General features: G+C 41.7%; 1 protein-coding gene across 2 annotated transcripts; it reads right to left on the minus strand.

Annotated features, from left to right (window-relative positions):
• Positions 1 to 7,247: 7,247 nt before the first annotated feature.
• EIF2B2 (eukaryotic translation initiation factor 2B subunit beta) lies at positions 7,248 to 13,487 on the minus strand. Of its 2 annotated transcripts, XM_087448189.1 has the most exons (9): positions 13,255 to 13,487; positions 13,037 to 13,157; positions 12,730 to 12,878; positions 11,640 to 11,803; positions 10,900 to 10,995; positions 10,157 to 10,294; positions 9,050 to 9,116; positions 7,897 to 7,986; positions 7,248 to 7,801 (listed from the first exon to the last, which is right to left on the minus strand). In XM_087448189.1, the coding sequence occupies exons 1-9, from the start codon at positions 13,415 to 13,417 to the stop codon at positions 7,644 to 7,646; spliced, it is 1,146 nt and encodes a 381-aa protein (XP_087304315.1). In that variant the 5' UTR covers positions 13,418 to 13,487; the 3' UTR covers positions 7,248 to 7,643. The 2 variants fall into 2 exon arrangements, with proteins under 2 accessions (XP_087304315.1, XP_004426422.1); XM_004426365.3 differs by lacking the exon at positions 7,897 to 7,986 and having other exon boundaries at positions 13,255 to 13,485.
• Positions 13,488 to 18,650: the final 5,163 nt, after the last annotated feature.

Below are 18,650 nucleotides of genomic sequence, written 5' to 3' on the forward strand. Positions count from 1 at the left end.
ATGTAATTTACCTGACGCTGACCTCGCAGGGATGGAGTCGGCCTTCCTGGGCTGCCCACAGGAGTCCCCTTCTTTTCCTCAGTCGTCTTCACTTCCCTCTGCTGCTGCTTCACATTCCAAATCTCTATGCTCAATAAAAACGTTCCCTGCAGTCTCCCATCAGGCCTATGGTTAGATTATTTTAGGGATAAAAACTATTGATAAACAAAGACAAGGATAGAATAGAGAAAATTTAAAGTCCTGTTCCTGGTTTTTTGTTTGTTTTATTGCCTCTTTAAAAACTCTTTCAGAGACTGATGTTCATATCCCAAACCAGTAAAATGGGGAAAGTACTATGAGCTTGTTTTTTAAAATATGATTTTTTTGTACTTTGTAAAGTATCTCTCTTTATGTGAAAGCAATTTTTCATATCAAAATGCAGCATTTATCCTTTTAGCCTAACCAAGATATGTTCTCTACATTTTTTCAGGAGATAAGACTTCTTTTGGTCCCTTTCAAATTATATCTTGGTTTTATTACAGGATGCCTATCTAATGGCCTCATAATTTCATTTGGGACCAGGACTGATCTTTCTGCAAATGCTTGTTATGCCACTCTTCATCTGTATTTCCCCCACCTTTTTAGATGATTTGATTTCTGGTTAATGAAACTCAATTAGACCAAAGTCCTATAGAAGGAAAAAAAAGCAAAAAACCAGCTGGTGATGTTTATCACAACTGGGATGCCGTACAATGAGAAAGATGTTGCAACAAGATTTTCCCCTTTTGTATTTATTTCCTGACCAGCCTGCTCAAATTGGCCTTTGTATCAATGGAATGATTTTCTTCATTTTTTAATAGAGGAAACAAATTTGTGCTCATGGAAGAAAAGTTCATTTGCCAACAGCCCTGCGGTGAATCTTACAGGAGCAATGAAGTATTGCATTCATTAGAGTGTGCCTCAGAGAAGGTTCAGGGAAAGCCTTCACTGGTTTTCAAGGGGATCCTTGTAGAATTACGTAATTGGAACCCTGAAGAATAGGCACCACTGTCTCAAAATGGCCTTTATTCTTCTAAATACATATAAATGGTTTCATAGACTGGGAGACATGACCTTAGAAAGGAGAGTGTTTTCAGGGGATCTGTAAGGCTGTCAGGGGCTCTGCCTCCAGGCCCAGTGGGGTGCCGTGGCCTCTGGACCTCTGCCTCCACTCTCCAGAGCTACATGGACGCCAGCTGTCCTGGGAGTTTTAAAAATCCTTTTAGGTCAAACCAATTTGTGGGATTAAAAAAAAGTGTTACGATACCTCTTATATTAGGATGATGGGGTACGATTTCAAAAGGTTTTGTTGTAATCCCAAACCATGCTTTTTACAAGAATAGCAGAGAATTAGAAAAAGTTCTCCATAAATTATGTAGCCAATCTTCCTGGCTAGCCAGACTCAAGGAATGTAACAGATAATTATCCTATTTTAATAATTTATAAACTCAGTAGCATGCATCAGCATAAAACCAACCTATTAGTTAAATATACCTAACATTACTTTTATTGCCTGTTAGAGTTTTGTTTTGTTCTAACTCAGGTGCCATAAGAGTAAAGATACATTTAATTTCCTAACACATGATAGTAATCATTAATACCTATATGGTGCTTTAAGGTTTACAAAATAATTTTTGCCTACCTTATTTGGCAAGCCATGCGGTGGTGGCGTCCCATATAAAGTGGAGGAAGATGGGTACGGATGTTAGCCCAGGGCCAGTCTTCCTCGGCAAAAAAAAGAGGAGACTGGCCCTGGGCTAACATCTGTACCCATCTTCCACCACCGCATGGCTTGCCAAGCAGTGCATCGGTGCGTGCCCGATCTGAACCGGCGAACCCCGGGCCGCTGCAGCGGAGTGCGCACACTTAACCGCTTGCGCCACTGGGCAGGCCCCTAGTTACCATTTATCGAAGGCTTACATATACTGGATGCTTTGTATATATTATTTCTAATCCTTACAACAGGCTCTTAGGAAGCTAGTATCTCTCTTTTACAGTGAGATTACCAAGGTCAGAGATGTTAACCAGTTTGCTGAGGACCAAGCTAAGCAAGCCAGAATTCAGACCCACGTCTGTGTGAGTTCATACTGCACACTCCCCATTATTACCCCATGCTGCCCTATATATTTATAATTTATTAGGGATTTATCAGTTTGTAAACTTAGTGGTTCAGCTTTGTTAGATTCTGGTTGGTGGAGGCTTTGTTAACTTCAGAGTAAAACTTGAGAGATGAGATGTGCAATGAAGCCATTCTTGAGAGTTCCTTTTTTGGTAACATTAATCAAAATTTTATTGAGAAATAAGGTTGCATACCTTTAAGGAGCTTAGCTTCAGTCAGGGAAGAGACAAGAAAACTGATGATGGAATATGGTAACTTCCTCTAGGTTTAGTGATCTTGAGTTACAGCTATGTCTTTATTATTGATAAGAGGAGATAATAATTCTGTCCGAGTTAAAACTATAGATGACAATAGGAGCTAGTATCAGAAAAGCTTAAAGCAAAGCTTAGAGTGTAGGCTAGAAGGAAGGGGAGAGACTGGGAGGGGGCTAGAGCAATGTCCAGAACCTAGCTGGGGATCTGAAACTCCATGAGTAGTTGAGAACAGAGAGGTTCTAGCAGTCAGATGTCAGAGCAAGGCAAAGGATCAAACACAAATGAACAGCTGGGATCTGGGCCTAACAGTGAAAAAAACACAGCAACCAAAACAGGCAGGGCAGAAGGGGGGCCCAAGGCCAAGTTCTAGAGATGAGTAGGGGGCTGAGGAAGCCACACGAAGTGAGAAGAACGGATGCAGCCCATCAGTTCCTAGAGAGCCCGACAGCCAAGCTCAGCTGAAGCTTCAGGCGGGTGCCAGTATCTGCATATCTGGATGAAGGGAGGAGCAGCTTCTGGCACAGAGAACCAGGCTCTCCTTACCTGTTCTCAACCCGACGTGCCACCCCATTCCATCAAAACCCTTTACAAAAGGAGGCTAACAGTGAGAACTCACTGGGATGTCTGCCACCATACATCATGGCTGTTTTCACCCTTTCTCAGCTGAAGTTGCTCATCAACATGAGATGGCAAAAAGGTGGGCTCAGGAGAGAGGAAAAGAAGTCTGGGAAGCCAAAAATCTGGCTAATCTACACCAAATAAACCCTTCCTTCCTTCTCCCCCTCCATTTACTCATCATTCAGTAACTATTCACTGTGAGTCCCTTCTAAATGTATTGCATCAGAAGTTGTGGGGGATATAAAGAAAAAAGAGGTCATCCTATGGCTTAGGCTTTTTCAAACCCTTGGATCATTTTCACCCCATGCCCATTTGTCATAGAGCACTCAGTGTTATCCAGAAACATCTGATAAAGTTCAGACAACCTGATCAAGGTCTGTGGGAATCTGAGTGTCTTACATATTGGAATCTATCAAGCCAGTGAGCTAGCGTGACTCAAGTGGCAGTCTGAAGAAGTTAGAGTTGGTCTGACTTGACCCTTACAACTTGCCTGACTAAACAACTTGCTCTTGTTTACTTCAAAAGCAAGGAGTATCCAATGATGTCCCCCTGACCCCCAAAAAAGGTGGTTTGGAGTTAGGTACTGCTATTGTTTATCATTATTCAAGGTGTTTCATCACCTCTCTTTTATAGTAGTTAACTGCAGAATTTTAATTTACATATAAATTATGAATTTTAGCAATCTTGTCAAGTTTTTAAGTAGCTTCCTTCTTCTCTAGGCAAGTCTTAATTCTAAATATAACATGCCTGAAAAAATACTCCTGAAAGGCTCCTTCTCTTCAGCACAGTATTTAACATAAACATCAAGCAATCACCATTTCAGTGTAGTTAGGCTCCAAGGCTGCCCTCCATTGTGAAGGGTTGTGAAGAAGATTGAAAGCTTAGACTACAGCTCTTTATTAATAATAACTGCTTAGACATTGCACAATATCCTGGCACAGCTGTTTGGTGAATGAAAGAATAATTCAAAGCAAAGTAGGCCAGATAGAAAACACTTTCAAACCACATTTCAGAATAGCTCCTTTGTGTCAACTAGGTACGTGTCCGCAGAGGGAGTTTGTGCGAGGACAGGCGGATAGTATGGGGCCTTTACAATAATTACATCACCATCTGGACTATCTTTACTGCAAAGCAGTTCTCATGTACTGAGTTCTACATATGTGGTATTACAGAGTCAGGTAGCTCAGTGATGGAACTGTGTGACTGACAGCCTTCATCAACCCAGAGACTGATGTAACAGACTGCTGTGAGACACGGTTTTGAAGCACATCTGTGAAACTTATGATCCTTTGGGCACCAGCATGTATTTCTTTGAGGTATCACTTTACACTTAAGTTTTTCTTGGTAGAGTGTTTTTTAGAGACTTCTCTTCTGAGGCTAAATTAGGAATTTCTGTTCCTTATTCGAGTTCCAAGAATTGTGCCTTTCCTGCCCTCCGCCCAAATTGGAAGATATAAACCGTGGGAAAAAGTATCTTTACAAACTGTATTGAGTAAGTTATCTAACTTGGTTTATTTAGCATATTCAGGAAACCTTTCACATCCATGGAATCCTCTATTAATTCTCTCTAAGCTACAACAGCTTTTTTTCTTCGTTTCCGGGTTCTGCCTGCAAAGGCAGGGGTGGGAGGTGGGCACAAAGGCTGAAAGGTAGTAAGTCGACATGGAACTCCTCAGTTACTCCCTGTTCAGATCACGTTCTGATATTTATTTCCAATATTGACTCTCAAATAGGAAAAGGGAGAGAGGGAAATAGAGAAACAAGGCATATAAATAGCTCTGTGGGATTTACTTAATTGCAGTCCTAAAGATTCTGAAGAATATGCATTTGTGCAGTTCTGTTCTAGGCACTGGAAGAGTTGACCAAAGAGACAGAGCCTCTACCCTTGTAACCTTCCTCCATCTCAGTTATGCCTGGGAAGGATGTTGGTGCTAATTTTAGACCCAGAGACTAAGATGCACAAAGGACAAGTATCATAAAGTGTTTTTGGAGCCAAAAACAGATTTAAATTCCTTGACTCACTGCTGCTCTTACTCCAAACCACACAATTGTCCCCAAGTGAATTGCTGTTAGAATTGGTGCCTTCAGAGGAGATAATTGCTCATAATTGGTAGCTATAAGCCACTTCACTGAGAAAGCGTGGGGTCTTAGATGCTTTAGGAAATAATGGACAGACTGAGGCCTGAGTGAGTCAGGATCGTCTGAGTCAAAGAGCGTTTAGGTCAGTGTTTTAGACTGACCCTCTGCTGTTTTGTTTTGTCCCTCTCGGGGAAGACAAGAGCCCTAAGGCAAAGATCTATCTCAAGGAGGTATCACAGAGCAGACGCTTCTCCCTCATAGCCCACCTCTGGCCAGGGTTTACCGGAGTGTGGTTATCAAATCCCCTGTTAAAATCCCTTGGAGGGGCTGGCCCCATGGCTTAGCGGTTAAGTACGCGCGCTCCGCTGCTGGCGGCCCGGGTTTGGATCCTGGGCGCGCACTGACGCACTGCTTCTCCGGCCACGCTGAGGCTGCGTCCCACATACAGCAACTAGAAGGCTGTGCAACTATGACATACAACTATCTACTGGGGCTTTGGGGGAAATAAATAAATAAATAAAAATTAAAAAAAAATCCCTTGGAGTGCTTACTGCTAAACGTGCAGACTCCCAGCACTCCCTCCCACCACCCTACACACTGCCCCAAGGGGCAGGAGGCAGCCTTTGCGACAAGCATCCCAGAGGTTCCTCTGCACCCTCAAGTCTACCTCAGACCTCTGCTTTGGACCAGTACTTCCCAAACACGGCAGATCATCTGGATTACCCAGGGAGACTTTTTGAAAACATAATTACTAATGTAGTACACATAAAACATGGGAACACTACATAAACTTACTAAATCAAGTTAGACGACGTCCTCCTGCTGGCACTGTTTGAAGTTATTCTTCTGTAGTTTTAACCTACACATGTGCACATTTTGTTTTGTTGTAATGAAGTAAGGGTCATACGCATATTGCTCTGTAGCTTGGTTTTTTCCCAGCTTGTTTTTCATTAACAGAAATTAAAATGGACTTCCTTACAAATCTATTCCACTCTGTCAACATGAGGGTCACAATTCAGATTGCTATGGAGGTTAAGCAGACAACATAAATGAGTTAAATGGACGTGGGAGGAACTGCGGAAAACTGGAGATTTTCCATCTAATGGAATCAGAAGCTACTCAACCACAGCCAAGTGCTGCCATTTGGGAATATGCGTGCAGCATCGCCAAATCTTCTGAGTTTTCGAGAAGCAAAAAATCTCCATTTGCTTAATGTGCAATCTCCAGATTTTTAAATATTGGTAACTAATTCAAATTAAATACTGGGTGAACCAACCAAAATGTCAATCCAGACACTGCCCTCAAGCCACCCTTTTGAAACCTCGATTGCAGTGTATACATATTGTTTCACAGTATGTCATACTTATTTAAAAACCTTTGTTTTTAATTAACAGAATGCAAAATGCTATTGATGCACACTTATGCTGTGACATTACAGCTGCTACAATGCACATTCTTGTCTACATCTTTGTGTGCGTATACAAATAATTCTAGAAGTGCAGGTTCAAAATTGCCCTAGAAGGGTTTGTACCAATTTACAATCCTATTAACAGTACATGAGAGGGTCCTTTTCTAAGGAGCTTTAAACAGATTCCTGGGGCCTGCCCGGTGGCACAAGCTGCTAAGTGCACGCACTCTGCTTCGGCGGCCCAGGGTTCGCAGGTTCGGATCCCGGGCGCGCACAGACACGTGTCACGCTGTGCTGTGGCGGCGTCCCATATAAAGCAGAGGAAGATGGGCACGGATGTTAGCTCAGGGCCAGTCTTCCTCGGCAAAAAAAAAAACAGGAGGATCGGCATCAGATGTTAGCTTAGGGCTGATCTTCCTTACCAAAATAAATAAATAAATAAAAATAAACAGATTCCCACCCAAGATCAGATAAACTAGGTCTGGAATGGAGCCCAAGATTGTGTATTTTTTTAAGCTTCCAGATGATTCTTATGATCAGAGAAGTTCTAGAACCACTGTCTTAGACTACTAGCAAGTTGTTTGAGACCCTTTCCAGTGAATTATAAAGGAAACTGTAAATACTTCCATTTGCACTTCTCTGTTTTAGACCGTTACCTCCTTACAGCCCTCTATGAAAACATGAAAAGGGCTCTGCTGCTGCTGTTTCAGGCAGTTCAATCAGAGCAGAACAATAAATAAACCAACTTGGGAACCTTCAAGCAGCATTTATTGGCACAGCCTAGGAAAAGGTGTGGTAGCCATTTCTGAGCAAAAACCTGTATCCCAGCAAGGTATTCAGTGTTATGTTTAACACACCACTAAACCAGAAAGTTTAAGTTCCTGAAACAGATGCCTCAGGTCACTAAGAGGCTCTAAAATCAATAGGTCGGACCTGCTGCTCTGCTAAGACCTGAAAGGCAAGAAACAGTCCTGGATGTGCGTCCTTGTTATGGGATGACTAAAGAGGCAGGGAACAGCATCAAGTTTTATTAGGCTGACTCCAGTTCACTCCCCCATTACAAGGAAGATGCGTTTCAGCAGCAGCACTGAAGTCTCCTCTCCATTCTGTGTTTGCCTAAGCAGCTTCTGCTTAGGACGAGTGGTGGTCATAGGACATAATCGTCAGGATGGTAGAGTTCACTCATCAGGCGGTAGATGTAGGAAGGTGCGTTCCCACCAATGTTGGAGATAAAGAGGGTAATGAGCTCTGGGGGGACGTAGTCAAACACAGGGCAGTGAACGCTGACCTTCTCCAGAATGTCCCCTGAAAGGCAATCACACGTGCTAAAGATAAAACTGAGGATCCTGCCCTCATAATTAAGTAGCATATAGATTCTAGGCTCAGTAATGCAGGCATACTTGCTACGCCAAGGAAGGAAAGCTGCAGCAAAACGCAAACCGGAAGAAATGACTTCAGATCATGATACTCTCCAGCGCCTTTCCACAGCCCTTAGAATAAAATTCAAACTTGGAATTGCAACCTTCAAGATCTGGCCCCTCCCACTGCACTACACTAATTATAATTTGTACCACTCTCCTTGCTCATTACTCTCCAGACATATGGCCATCTTTTTCCAACTGGCTAAGCATGTACCTAACTCAGGCCCTTTGCTCCAACGCCTGGAAAACTCTTTCCTTCATCTTCACATGGTGGGTTCTATTCATTCAGGACTCAACTGAAATGTCATCTCATTAAGACCCTTCTCCAGTCTAAGGCAGTCTCCTAGCCACTTTCCATCACATCATCCTTATTTGTTGTCTTCCTAAAACATCCCATGACCTGACATTTCCTTGTCTGTCTTCTGCAACGGAACATAAGCTCCGTGGGAGCAGAGCCTATCTGTTGTTCACTGTTACATCCCTAGTGCTAGATAGTGCTGGACACACTGCGGGTGCTCAACAGATAGAAATATTTCTTGAAAGAATGAATGTTTGGATAAATGGATGAAGTTATTGAACATCCAAGAAGAATTGGCACCCCAAGTACTATGCTTTGCTCCCGGAGCATGTTTAAGGCCATGTTAACTGTTGATGAGGCAGCAAGCTCACTGAGCAAAGCTGCTGATTCAGAAGAAGTCAGAGAGAAGGACCCCAACACACAAAGATATCCAGGCCACAGGCGAGTTTTATAAATAGGAACACTTCAGAGCCTGCTTCCTTTGGCAGCCAAGTCACCAAAATGATTCCTTACGGCAACTGAAAACAAGTACATTTTCCCATTGGGTTGTTGCCTGTGTCTCAAACAAGGTGCAAAGCCAAACCCAGTCAATGCTAAGTGATCTTCCCCACCACGGCCCCAATAACTCAGCTAAAATGTATTAGTGTCAGAATAAAATGAATGTGGACTATCAGGTCCCCAGGTACTCTAAGCTGCTCAAGAAAACATCCCCACAGGAAATATGATAAAAAGCACAACCTGAGAGCATTCAACTCCAGTGACCACAAAAACCAAATCAAAAAGACCAACACACACACACGTGCATGTGCACATGCACACACACAACTTCTGTACCTTCTGTGAAAGGCAGGACTTCTTCAGGAGCCACAAACTTGTGAAATGAATCTTCTTCATTGGGGAACTGGAAAAGGAAAAATTTAAAAAAAATAGAGACCCAGCAATTCCACTTCTAGGTATCTACTGAAGAGAAATAAAAAACACTTGTGCACACAGAAACTTGTACACAAATGCTTATAGCAGCATTATTCACAAAAGCTAAAAGACAGAAAAAACCCAAAATGTCCATCAACAGATGAATGTTTAAAGAACCTGTGGTATATCCATACAATGGAATATTATTCAGCCATAAAAAGGAACAAAATACTGTGCTACAAGTCAGATGAACCCCCAAAACATTACGCTAAGTGAAAGAATTCAGAAACAAAAGGGCACATATTATATAATTCTTTTTCTATGACATCAAAAATAGGCAAATCCATAAAAACAGAAAGCAAATTAGTGTTTACTAGGAGACGGGGAGAATGGAGATTAGGGAGTGATTACTTAGTGCATACGGACTGTTTTTCTGGGATGAGGAGAAAGTTTTGAAACTAGAGAGTGGTAGTTGCACAATGCCATGAATGTAGCAGATGCCACTGAACTGTACATTTTAAAATGGTTAATTGTGCTACATGAATGTTACCTCAATTAAAAAAAAAAGAGACCTGATATTTTTAAAGCAAATAGTTTCTATCACTGATGAAATGGCTCTTCACTTAGTAACTGCTTGTATTCAGGCTACAGAGGATAGTCCCCGGAACTACAACAAATAAAACTGATTCTGTGTTCCAGTTTCAACTTGCTTGGCATTTTCAGAAATGGCCAGGGTGACAGGGAGTGGTGGCAAGGTAAACAAATGGGCTTCTCCAACTATGCACTGGCCTGACCTTACAATTTCGACTTCCTAAAGCTGACAGTTGTAACTATCCATTGTTTTTCCTGGATCAAGACTTCCGTGGCTTTTTACAGCCTCTACTGGGTCTAATTCATTGAGTAAATGCAGATAAAGAGAAGCCGCAGAGCAAGCAAGTTGAAAGCCCAGAGTTTAAGCCTACGCTTGGGCTTCCTTCTCTCTGTTGGCTAGGGGCAGACTCAAGACCAGCTGGAGACAGACAGACATACCTGTGGGGAAAGCTTGAACATAGGAGCACAGACGATGAGGGGGGTGGAATGGTGTTTTGCTGCCAATGCTAGAGTATGTGTTCCTGTCACAGCTCTCAAGGCACCGTTGGCTAGGATGGTCTTTGTGCCAATGATCACCTTTGGGACCGGAAGAAAAATGTTAGCCATCCCGGGGATAGAGCCATAAAAGAGTCATTGGGCACAACAGCCTGAATGCACAGGCCTCAGTCTTGGCATCCTGGGGAGTCACACACCAGTAGAGGGAAAGGGATTCTAGGCTCAGGACCGCAAATTCTAGCATAAGAGTGGGTTCCCATGGAAAGAATGAACATAGTACGAGACCAAAAATCCCAATACCTATTGCTCTTAGCCCTGGCTTTTCCGGAACTCTATATGCCACACATCCTGAGAAGCTGGGAGCCCTTCTATTCACATCCACCACCAGCAAGCTCTCTGAGCATAAGGCAGAGCCCTCTACCCGATCCCTAGCAGCTGACACGCTTAGCTTAGTCCTACTTCATTCTTTCCAAAGCTTTCCCCAAAAAAGGCTATTCCAAGTGAGGAACAAGGATACAGATAACGGGAAAAGAAATTCAATTAACAGACTAAAAAGCCCAAGTGTGTATTTTCAAAAGGTGCTAGAAGCTTTCTTCTCTTCTCATGGATATTATAGGGGGGGAAACCACTATTTCAGAAGTATCATCTTCATGAATTCAACATAATATAACTCCAAATACACTCACCTTGTTGACTCTTGACATAACAGCAAAAATGGCAGCATCGGTCATGACAGTTGTCTCAATTCCTGCATCGGACAAATTGACTGCCATTTCATGACCCTGCAATAGGAGAGAGAGGCTGATGCTGGGACAAAGAGCTAGAGAGAGTGAAAGACCTTGCAAATGTAACTGCACCTGGGGAATTCTGTGATACGGAGCACTTCCAACACACGATTTCCAACAGATAACCCATTGTTCTGCCTATGCGAGGTATTCTCTGGTGAGCTGCAGGGAAGCCCAGGAGAAGCTAATAACTGTTTAATACTCCATAGCAGCACTAGAGCAGCCACAAAACTGGAAATACTACTTGCTTGCATAATCAGACATAGCTGACAAGCTAGCTCCTGGCTCATTATTTTACAACATCCTGCATCCTTACATATTTCCTTTTTTGAGAACTATTATCTACCTAGGAATTGAGTGAGGTCAGACCAAGCATCAGTCATCCCCAAGGTAATTTACCCTATTTTGATTCCTAAAAGAACCGATATTTATCTTTTCTGTGATTCAGCAGTTCACCTAATTTTCTCAAATCAATGTTTAAGAATGTTCACAGGATGAACAACTTGAAAATTCCCTTGATGTTTTACTTTATCTTCTCAATGTCTTGCTTATCAATCCAAAGTTGGTATGGCCCCCATCTATCCTTCCTTTATTCTCTCCTCATTTTTCATTTTTCTTAACAACCCCAGCAGTCCCCCTACCTGGCAGAAAGGAGCACACTCTGCCACAATGACATGGAATTTCCTCTTTCGGGCAGCCTCTTTGAGGAAGGCCTCTACAGTTCGAGAGAAGCCAATGGTCATGATCACCTCATTGGAGTGGATGTGCTCCAGAGCCTGAGCTGCAATGTTCTCCATTGTCCCTTCTGTAAGAATAGTCAGTTTTGCAAGGAAAATATGAAATTGCCATGCTACATCATGAACAGACATGACAGAAGACAGAAAGGGACATGTGTCATGTGTCCATCACACAGACTGCCCACCTACCTGACCGCAGTAACAGAGGCTTAATGGATTTAATGTGAAAGGTCACGTTTCCTTAAAAGTCCTGCTCCTCTGGGATCTTCTACCTCCCAAGTTCTCAGTCTGCCCTCTTTCCCAGCAGTACCCTACTCACCAAGTCCCCCCCGGCCCCCTGCCACTATACCAGCTCCTTACAATTGACTTTGAAGACAATAAATTCAGGCAAGAAATGGTCCAATCTGGGAAATCCTAAAGCGCTGAGAGTAGGGTAAACAGAGCTTCCCCCTAAAAGAACTCTTCCTCCAAAAGGTGGCCACAACACTTCCTTCTGCGAGGAAGGCCACAGAAGAAAAACAGGGGAGGAATTTGGGAGCAGCAGCTCAGTGCACAGACAGACCCAGCCTCTTCCTCCCCTGGGGATCTCGGATTGTAATGAATATCTGCAGGTCTCCTGGGTCATGAGGACAAGGGGAATAGAGGTGTTATGTATGTATGTATAAAAATTCAAGAGGAAGTTCAGTGAAGGAGGATCTATTAATTGTGGTTTTCGGGGGTTCATCTCTTTAAAATAAAAATAAAGCTCTTCCCTAATCGAGTCTCTGCCATAGTGGACTTGCAATCTATAAAGCATTAGTCTGTAAGGAAATGTAGAGAGGGTTATCTTAGTCCTGCCACCTGTTCCAACCCTCCCTAGTCAGGATGGAGAACAAACCTCTGAGAACCATAGGACTGGTTATCTCCCATCTCTACTAATGAACAACTTCCAGAGTCCTCTGTTTCCTCATCTGCCTGCAACCTGTACTGTCCAGCCGACGATCAGGACTCTTACCCAGCTCCACAAGCAGCTCATTAATTGCCTCAATGATGTTGGACTGGAGTTGGGCATAATGTGAGCTGAAATCCTCGATCAGGCCTCCAGATGTCAAGAGTTTGTGCAGGGACTCCTGCTGATCGCTCTCGTCGCTGCGTCCGTGGAGTCTACGGGAGGCAACCAGACCCAAAGAGGGAGCTGGGGAGGAGGTGTGGTCATTTAAGTAACAGGGGCTGCTCAGCTCCAATAAAGGCTCCAAGCAGGGAGGGGGCTCGTGCAAAAAGCATCAGTGGGTCCAACCCAGAGCCCAGGACGTGGGCCTGACCTGCCATACTCCTCCCGGATGATCCTGAGCACTCTCCGCACCATGTTGCCCACAGTGGTCTCTGAGGGCTGCGCGGCCGCCATCCTCCGGCCCTCTCTGCGGATCAGTTCCATGAGCTCCTCTGCGGTCCAAGAGAGAGAGGGTGAGCAGGGCAAACGCGCGCTGAGGATCGGGAACGGAAAGCGACGAGGGGCGCGATGGAGCTAGGCCCGCCTCACCTGCGTTGCTCCAGCGGTGGTCCGTGATGATCCGGCGCAGCAGCCCCAGCGTCTCCCGAGCCATGTCCTCAGAGCTGCGCGGCCCGCCGCCCCGCTTCAGGGCCTCTACGAAACTCTCGATCCTCTCGGACAACTCCGAGCCCTTGGCCGCGGCTCCTGGCATCTCGAAAAGAGCCGCCTTGCCGGCGGAATCCACACCTGCCCGAACTCTGGGTTTGCACTTCCGGGGACGTCGAGGTCGGCTTCCGCTGTGCGAGGAAAACTCCAGTGCGGGAGACTGCGGGCCACGCCCCTCGCTGCCACTTCCCGCCCCCTCTATCTGCCTGAGCCAATCAGAAATTTAGAGCTCGAGTTGTTCGGTTACAGCCCAGTGTCCGGGCGCCGGCGGAGCCGGAGGACGGGAAGTGGCCTTTCCTGGTTTCTCAGACGCAGAACAAAGGTGACGCTTGAGGTCTCTAGAGGGTGACTAGTGCGGTTGCTGTGGAAACAGCCGGTCTTTCTACGCCCCCCACCGCGACTCGAGGCTAAACTGGAGAAGTTGCTGACATCATTCCTGGTCCCCTAGCTCCGGTGACCGCCCGGTCTCCTGACACAGACGCTCGGAGTGCGCGCCCACCTTGGGCAGACGCCTCATTATAACGCTGTTAACATTGCATATTATTGGTTCGTTTGCGCCTGTGTCTGTCTAATAGATTCAGCTCCGTGAGGGCAGGGACCGTATCTTTTTTGCCTTTGCGTTCCCAGCGCCCAGCACACCTAATATAAGCATGAGGAGACCGAATACCCACTAATCAGGAGATTCAAAGTAGGAGCTAATATGGGAGCAAAGATGATGTCTTTCCGTTTGGACAGACTACAGAGGCTGGAGAGTATAACAATACCAAGAGCTACCATTTACTCTGTGTTGGGGACTGTGTGTGAATTGTCTCATCTAATGCAACTCTGTGAGGTTGGTCCTCTTCTTCTCATTCTGCAGATTAGGAAACAGACCCACAGAATTTAAGCAGTTAGTAAGACGATGCCTACATATTTAAATCCAAGTCTGTCTGAACCCAAAGTCTGGGTGTAATGAGAATTTCTAATTATTTCCTTAAGATAAATTCTTAGAAGTGGAATCCTTGGGCGCACACATTTCTAAGACTTTTTGTTACAATTGACAAATTGCCCTCTGAGAACGTTATATCAATACCAAAATCAGACAAAGATAGTGCAAAAAAGAAAACTATATACCAATATCCCTCATGAGCATAGATGCAAAAATCTGCAACAAATTATTATCAAATCCAGCAATACATAAAAAGATTAATACATAATTACTAAGTAGAATTTAAACCTGGAATGCAAAGCTGTTTCATCATTTGAAAAGCACATCAATTTAATACACCATATTAACAATCTAAAAAGTAAAACCACACGATCATATCAGTTGATGCAAAAAGCGTTTGACAAAATTCAACAGCCATTCATGATTTTAAAAACTCTCAGAAGACTAGAAATAGATGGGAACTTATTTAACTTGATAAAGAGCATCTACAAAAGCCTACACCTAACATCACGCTTAATGATGAAAAACTCCTTTCTGCCTAAGATCAGAAAGCAAGGATGTCCACTCTCACCACTCCTGTACTTAAAGTCCTAGCTAGTGCAATAAGGCTTGAAAAAGAAATAAGTTTTAAAAACCACACAGACGGGAAAGAAAGAAAACTGTCCCTATTCAGAGACGACATGATTGTCTACAAAGAAAAATCCCAAAGAATCAAAATAATAACAAAAAACTTCCTAGAACTAATAAGCGAATTTAGCAAGGAGGAAGGTTAACACAAAAACCAATTCTACTTCTAAATACTAGCAATGAATAATCAGAAACCAAAATTGAAAACATCGTAGCTCCCAAAAGCCATAAAAGATTTGTAAATTTTCCTGTGTAAGTTTAAAATGTCTTAAAAATTGTATCAACTTACATACTAGCTAACATTTGCCATGTTCTAGCCAATTTTGGGTATTGTCGTTCTTTATTTTTCCAGATATCAAGCCATTAAAAAATAAGGTACGTACTATTTTATACATCCAAAAGAATATATATATATATATATTCTTGTGTGTGTGTGTAGTATATATATGTGTGTGTGTATATATGCAAGTTATGAAGCATGACAACAAAATGAACACCTATGAACCCATCTTCCAACTTAATAACTAAAATTCTCAAATGCATAGACAAGACAGTAGAATGGTGGTTGTCAGGAGCTGGAGGGAGGGGTAAGTTATTACTTGATGGGTACAGAGTTTTGGTTTTACAAGATGAAAAGAGTTCTAAAGATGGATGATGGATGTGCATTTACATTGCACAACAATGTAAATATACTTACTGCCACTGAACTGCACACTTAAAAAGGGCTAATATGGTAAATTTTACGTTATGTGTGTTTACCACAATTTAAAAAAATAAATATGTGATATATTAAAAAAAAAAACTAAAATACTACTGATACCATTACATCGAAGTGTGTGCACTTCTGCCTCATTTCCCTGTCTTTTCCCACACCTAAGGATAACCACTAAACTAAATTTTGATTGATATTCCTTTGCTTTATAAAAAAATAATTTATTGTATATTTACAATCCCTAAATAACATATTGTTTTGCTTGTTTTTGAGTTTTTTACAAATGGCATTATAATGTAATTTTCTACAACTTGCTTTATTCGCTCAACATGACGTTTCTAAAATTCATCCATGTTGTTACATGTACCTGTAGTTGTCTCATTTGCACTGTTGTGTAATATTCCATCATGTGACTATACCACAATTTTTGTATTCATTTTCTTTCAGCAGATATTTGGGTTGTTTCCAGTCTTTTTGGGAGGTGGGTGAATATAAGCTATAAATATTCGTGTGTATATTTTGGCACACCTACAAGTGAAACAGCTGGGTCATAGGCTATGTGAATATTCAACATTACAAACAGTGCTAGTCTTCCAAAGTGGTTAAATCAATGTGTGCTCCTTCCAGTGGGACTTAAAGAGTTCCAGCTGATCTACATCCTTACCAGCACTTGGTATTATCAACTGTTTTATTTTGGGGGAATCAGGTAGATATAAAAGGATGTATCACTGTGATCTTAATTTGTTTTCCTGATTACTATTGAGGTTGTTCATTTTTTTCACATGTTTATTGGCCATGTGTTTTTTCTCCTTTGTGAAATACCTGTTTGTCTTTTGCCTACTTATGGCTTTTTAAAAAATATTTTTCTAATAGATCTGTAGGAGTTCCTTATATATTCTGAATACTAATCTTTTTCAGTTATTTATCTTATAAATATCTTCTCTCAGTTAATGGATTTTCTTTGTATTCACTTTGAGATGTCTTCGAACAGCGTTCTTGATTTTAACATGGTCAGATGTACCAACCTTGTCGTCTTTTATAGTTAATGCCTCTTGTGTTTTGTTTAAAAAAAAAAATCCTTTCCTAATCTAAAGTCATAAAGATAATCTCCTAATTTCCTTCTAAATAATTTACAATTTTGTCTTTACACATAATTTTGAATTACTTTCTATGTAGAGTGAGAGATGGGAATCAAATTTTATTTTCTTTTTCCATTCTTTCTCCAGTGATTTTCAGTGCTACTGCTGTGATTCCGTCAAGTTACTATAATGTGTGAATCTGTTTTGGGGTCCTCTGTTTTGTTCCATTGCTAAATTTGCCTATCCCTGAACCAGTATCACATTATCTGAATTACTATTATCTTATTAATAAAAAAAAAGTCTTGCTAGCTAGTAAGAAAAATCCTCTTGCGATATTCCTTTCTTTAAGAGTGTCTTGACTAGTTTTGGGCCTTTGCTCTTTCGTATATATTTTGGAAATAACTTGTCTATTCCTCAAAAACAAACTACTGTGATTCTGGTTGGAATTGCTTTAAATATCCAAATCAATTTGAGAATTGACATCTTTAAGATACTGAGTCTTCCTATCCATGAACATGGTATATATGTCCATTTATTTAGGTCTTCTTTAATGTTGTTAAGTAAAATCTTATAATTTTCTTTATATAGTTCTTGCACATCTTGTGTAAGATTTATTCCTAGGCACCTTATATATTTGTCGCTATTGTAGATGATTATCATTCTTTTTCATCATTGGCAAATTGGTAGAGAAAATAGAAAAACTCCTTTTAATTTGCATTTCTTTTTTCATTAATCATAATGAACATTTTTTCATGTTTATTTACCATTTGCATTTCTTCTCTTATGAATTGCTGGTGCATGTGGTTTGTCCATTTTTCTAATGTGATGTATGGCAGACATTCTGGTTGTGCACCTAATATCCATTTCTTTCTTCTTCTTTGTTAAAAATAACTGATTTTGTTTGGTTTCTACTCAAAGGGAAAGTGGTTTTAGCTTACGGGTAAATCTTGATTGGTCTAAGCCAATCATGGTAATTCCATTCTCCTTTTTTTTACAGATATGGTATAGGGTAACCCATGTTCTAGCCAGTAGCATATGAGGGAGGTCTGTTTAGGACTTCCTGGAAAGATTTCCCTGTTCTTAAGAAAAAAACAGAAGGCTACTTAGTTTCTTCTATCTCTGGTCTTCCTGGATATGATGCCTAGAGTTACTGCAGCTGTCTTGCGACCATGCGGTCTCAAGACTGAGGATAAAGTTGACATGCTGAGGATGGCAGAACAGAAAAACAGAAAGAACCTAGGCTCTTGATAGTATCAACACATAATGGATATTTTACATATGTTAACTCTTTTCATCCTTACAGCAATCCTATGAGATAGATAATATGACCATTTTCAAAAGAGGAACCTGAAGCATAAATAGGATAAGTAACTTGCTCAGTGTCACACACCCGGTGCGTGGAAGAGGTGGCGTGTAAACCCAACAGTCTCGCTTCAGAGGCTACGCTGTTAGTCTGTGTACTGTGGTGTCTTTTATTAAAGTTGTTGTGTGAAATTAACAAACCTAGAAGTTGCCCTACCACTAGACGTCTTATTATATGAAGTGATAAATTTCTCTATTGTTTCTATAATTTTCAATGGAATTTTCTGTCACTTGCAGCCCAAAGCATCTTGATATTGGGTATTTATCTTTTTCTAGTTGATTTGTAAGATCTGTGTATATATTAAGGATACCAACTGTTTGACTGCAATTGGTGTTGCAATATGAGTACCTTTAGAAACTTGGCCCAATTCTCATATATTGCTGTGAGATTGTAAATTGAAACACCTTTCAGTAGGGGAATTTGGAAAAATAGAGCAAAAGACTTTAAAATGTTCATTCATACCCTTTAAACTAGCATGCCCGTGTCTAGAAATTTATCCTAAGGAAATAATCAGAAATAGGCACAAAGATTTATCCACAGTATTTTTCACTTTATTACTTATAACACAAA

The sequence above is a fragment of the Ceratotherium simum genome, chromosome 24, assembly GCF_057802395.1.
Source record: "Ceratotherium simum simum isolate JZ-2026a chromosome 24, ASM5780239v1, whole genome shotgun sequence".
Classification (NCBI taxonomy): Eukaryota; Metazoa; Chordata; class Mammalia; order Perissodactyla; family Rhinocerotidae; genus Ceratotherium; species Ceratotherium simum.

What these genes read in the sequence shown, in the direction of transcription:
- EIF2B2 (XM_087448189.1), bottom strand. Translation starts at nt 13,417, where the DNA reads ATGCCAGGAGCCGCGGCCAAGGGCTCGGAGTTGTCCGAGAGGATCGAG. An exon ending in TGTTCAAGCTTTCCCCACAG is followed by an intron (nt 9,117 to 10,156) that starts GTATGTCTGTCT and finishes TTCCTTTTCCAG; the next exon opens with TTCCCCAATGAAGAAGATTC. An exon ending in AGTCCTGCCTTTCACAGAAG is followed by an intron (nt 7,987 to 9,049) that starts GTACAGAAGTTG and finishes TTTTATTCTAAG; the next exon opens with GGCTGTGGAAAGGCGCTGGA.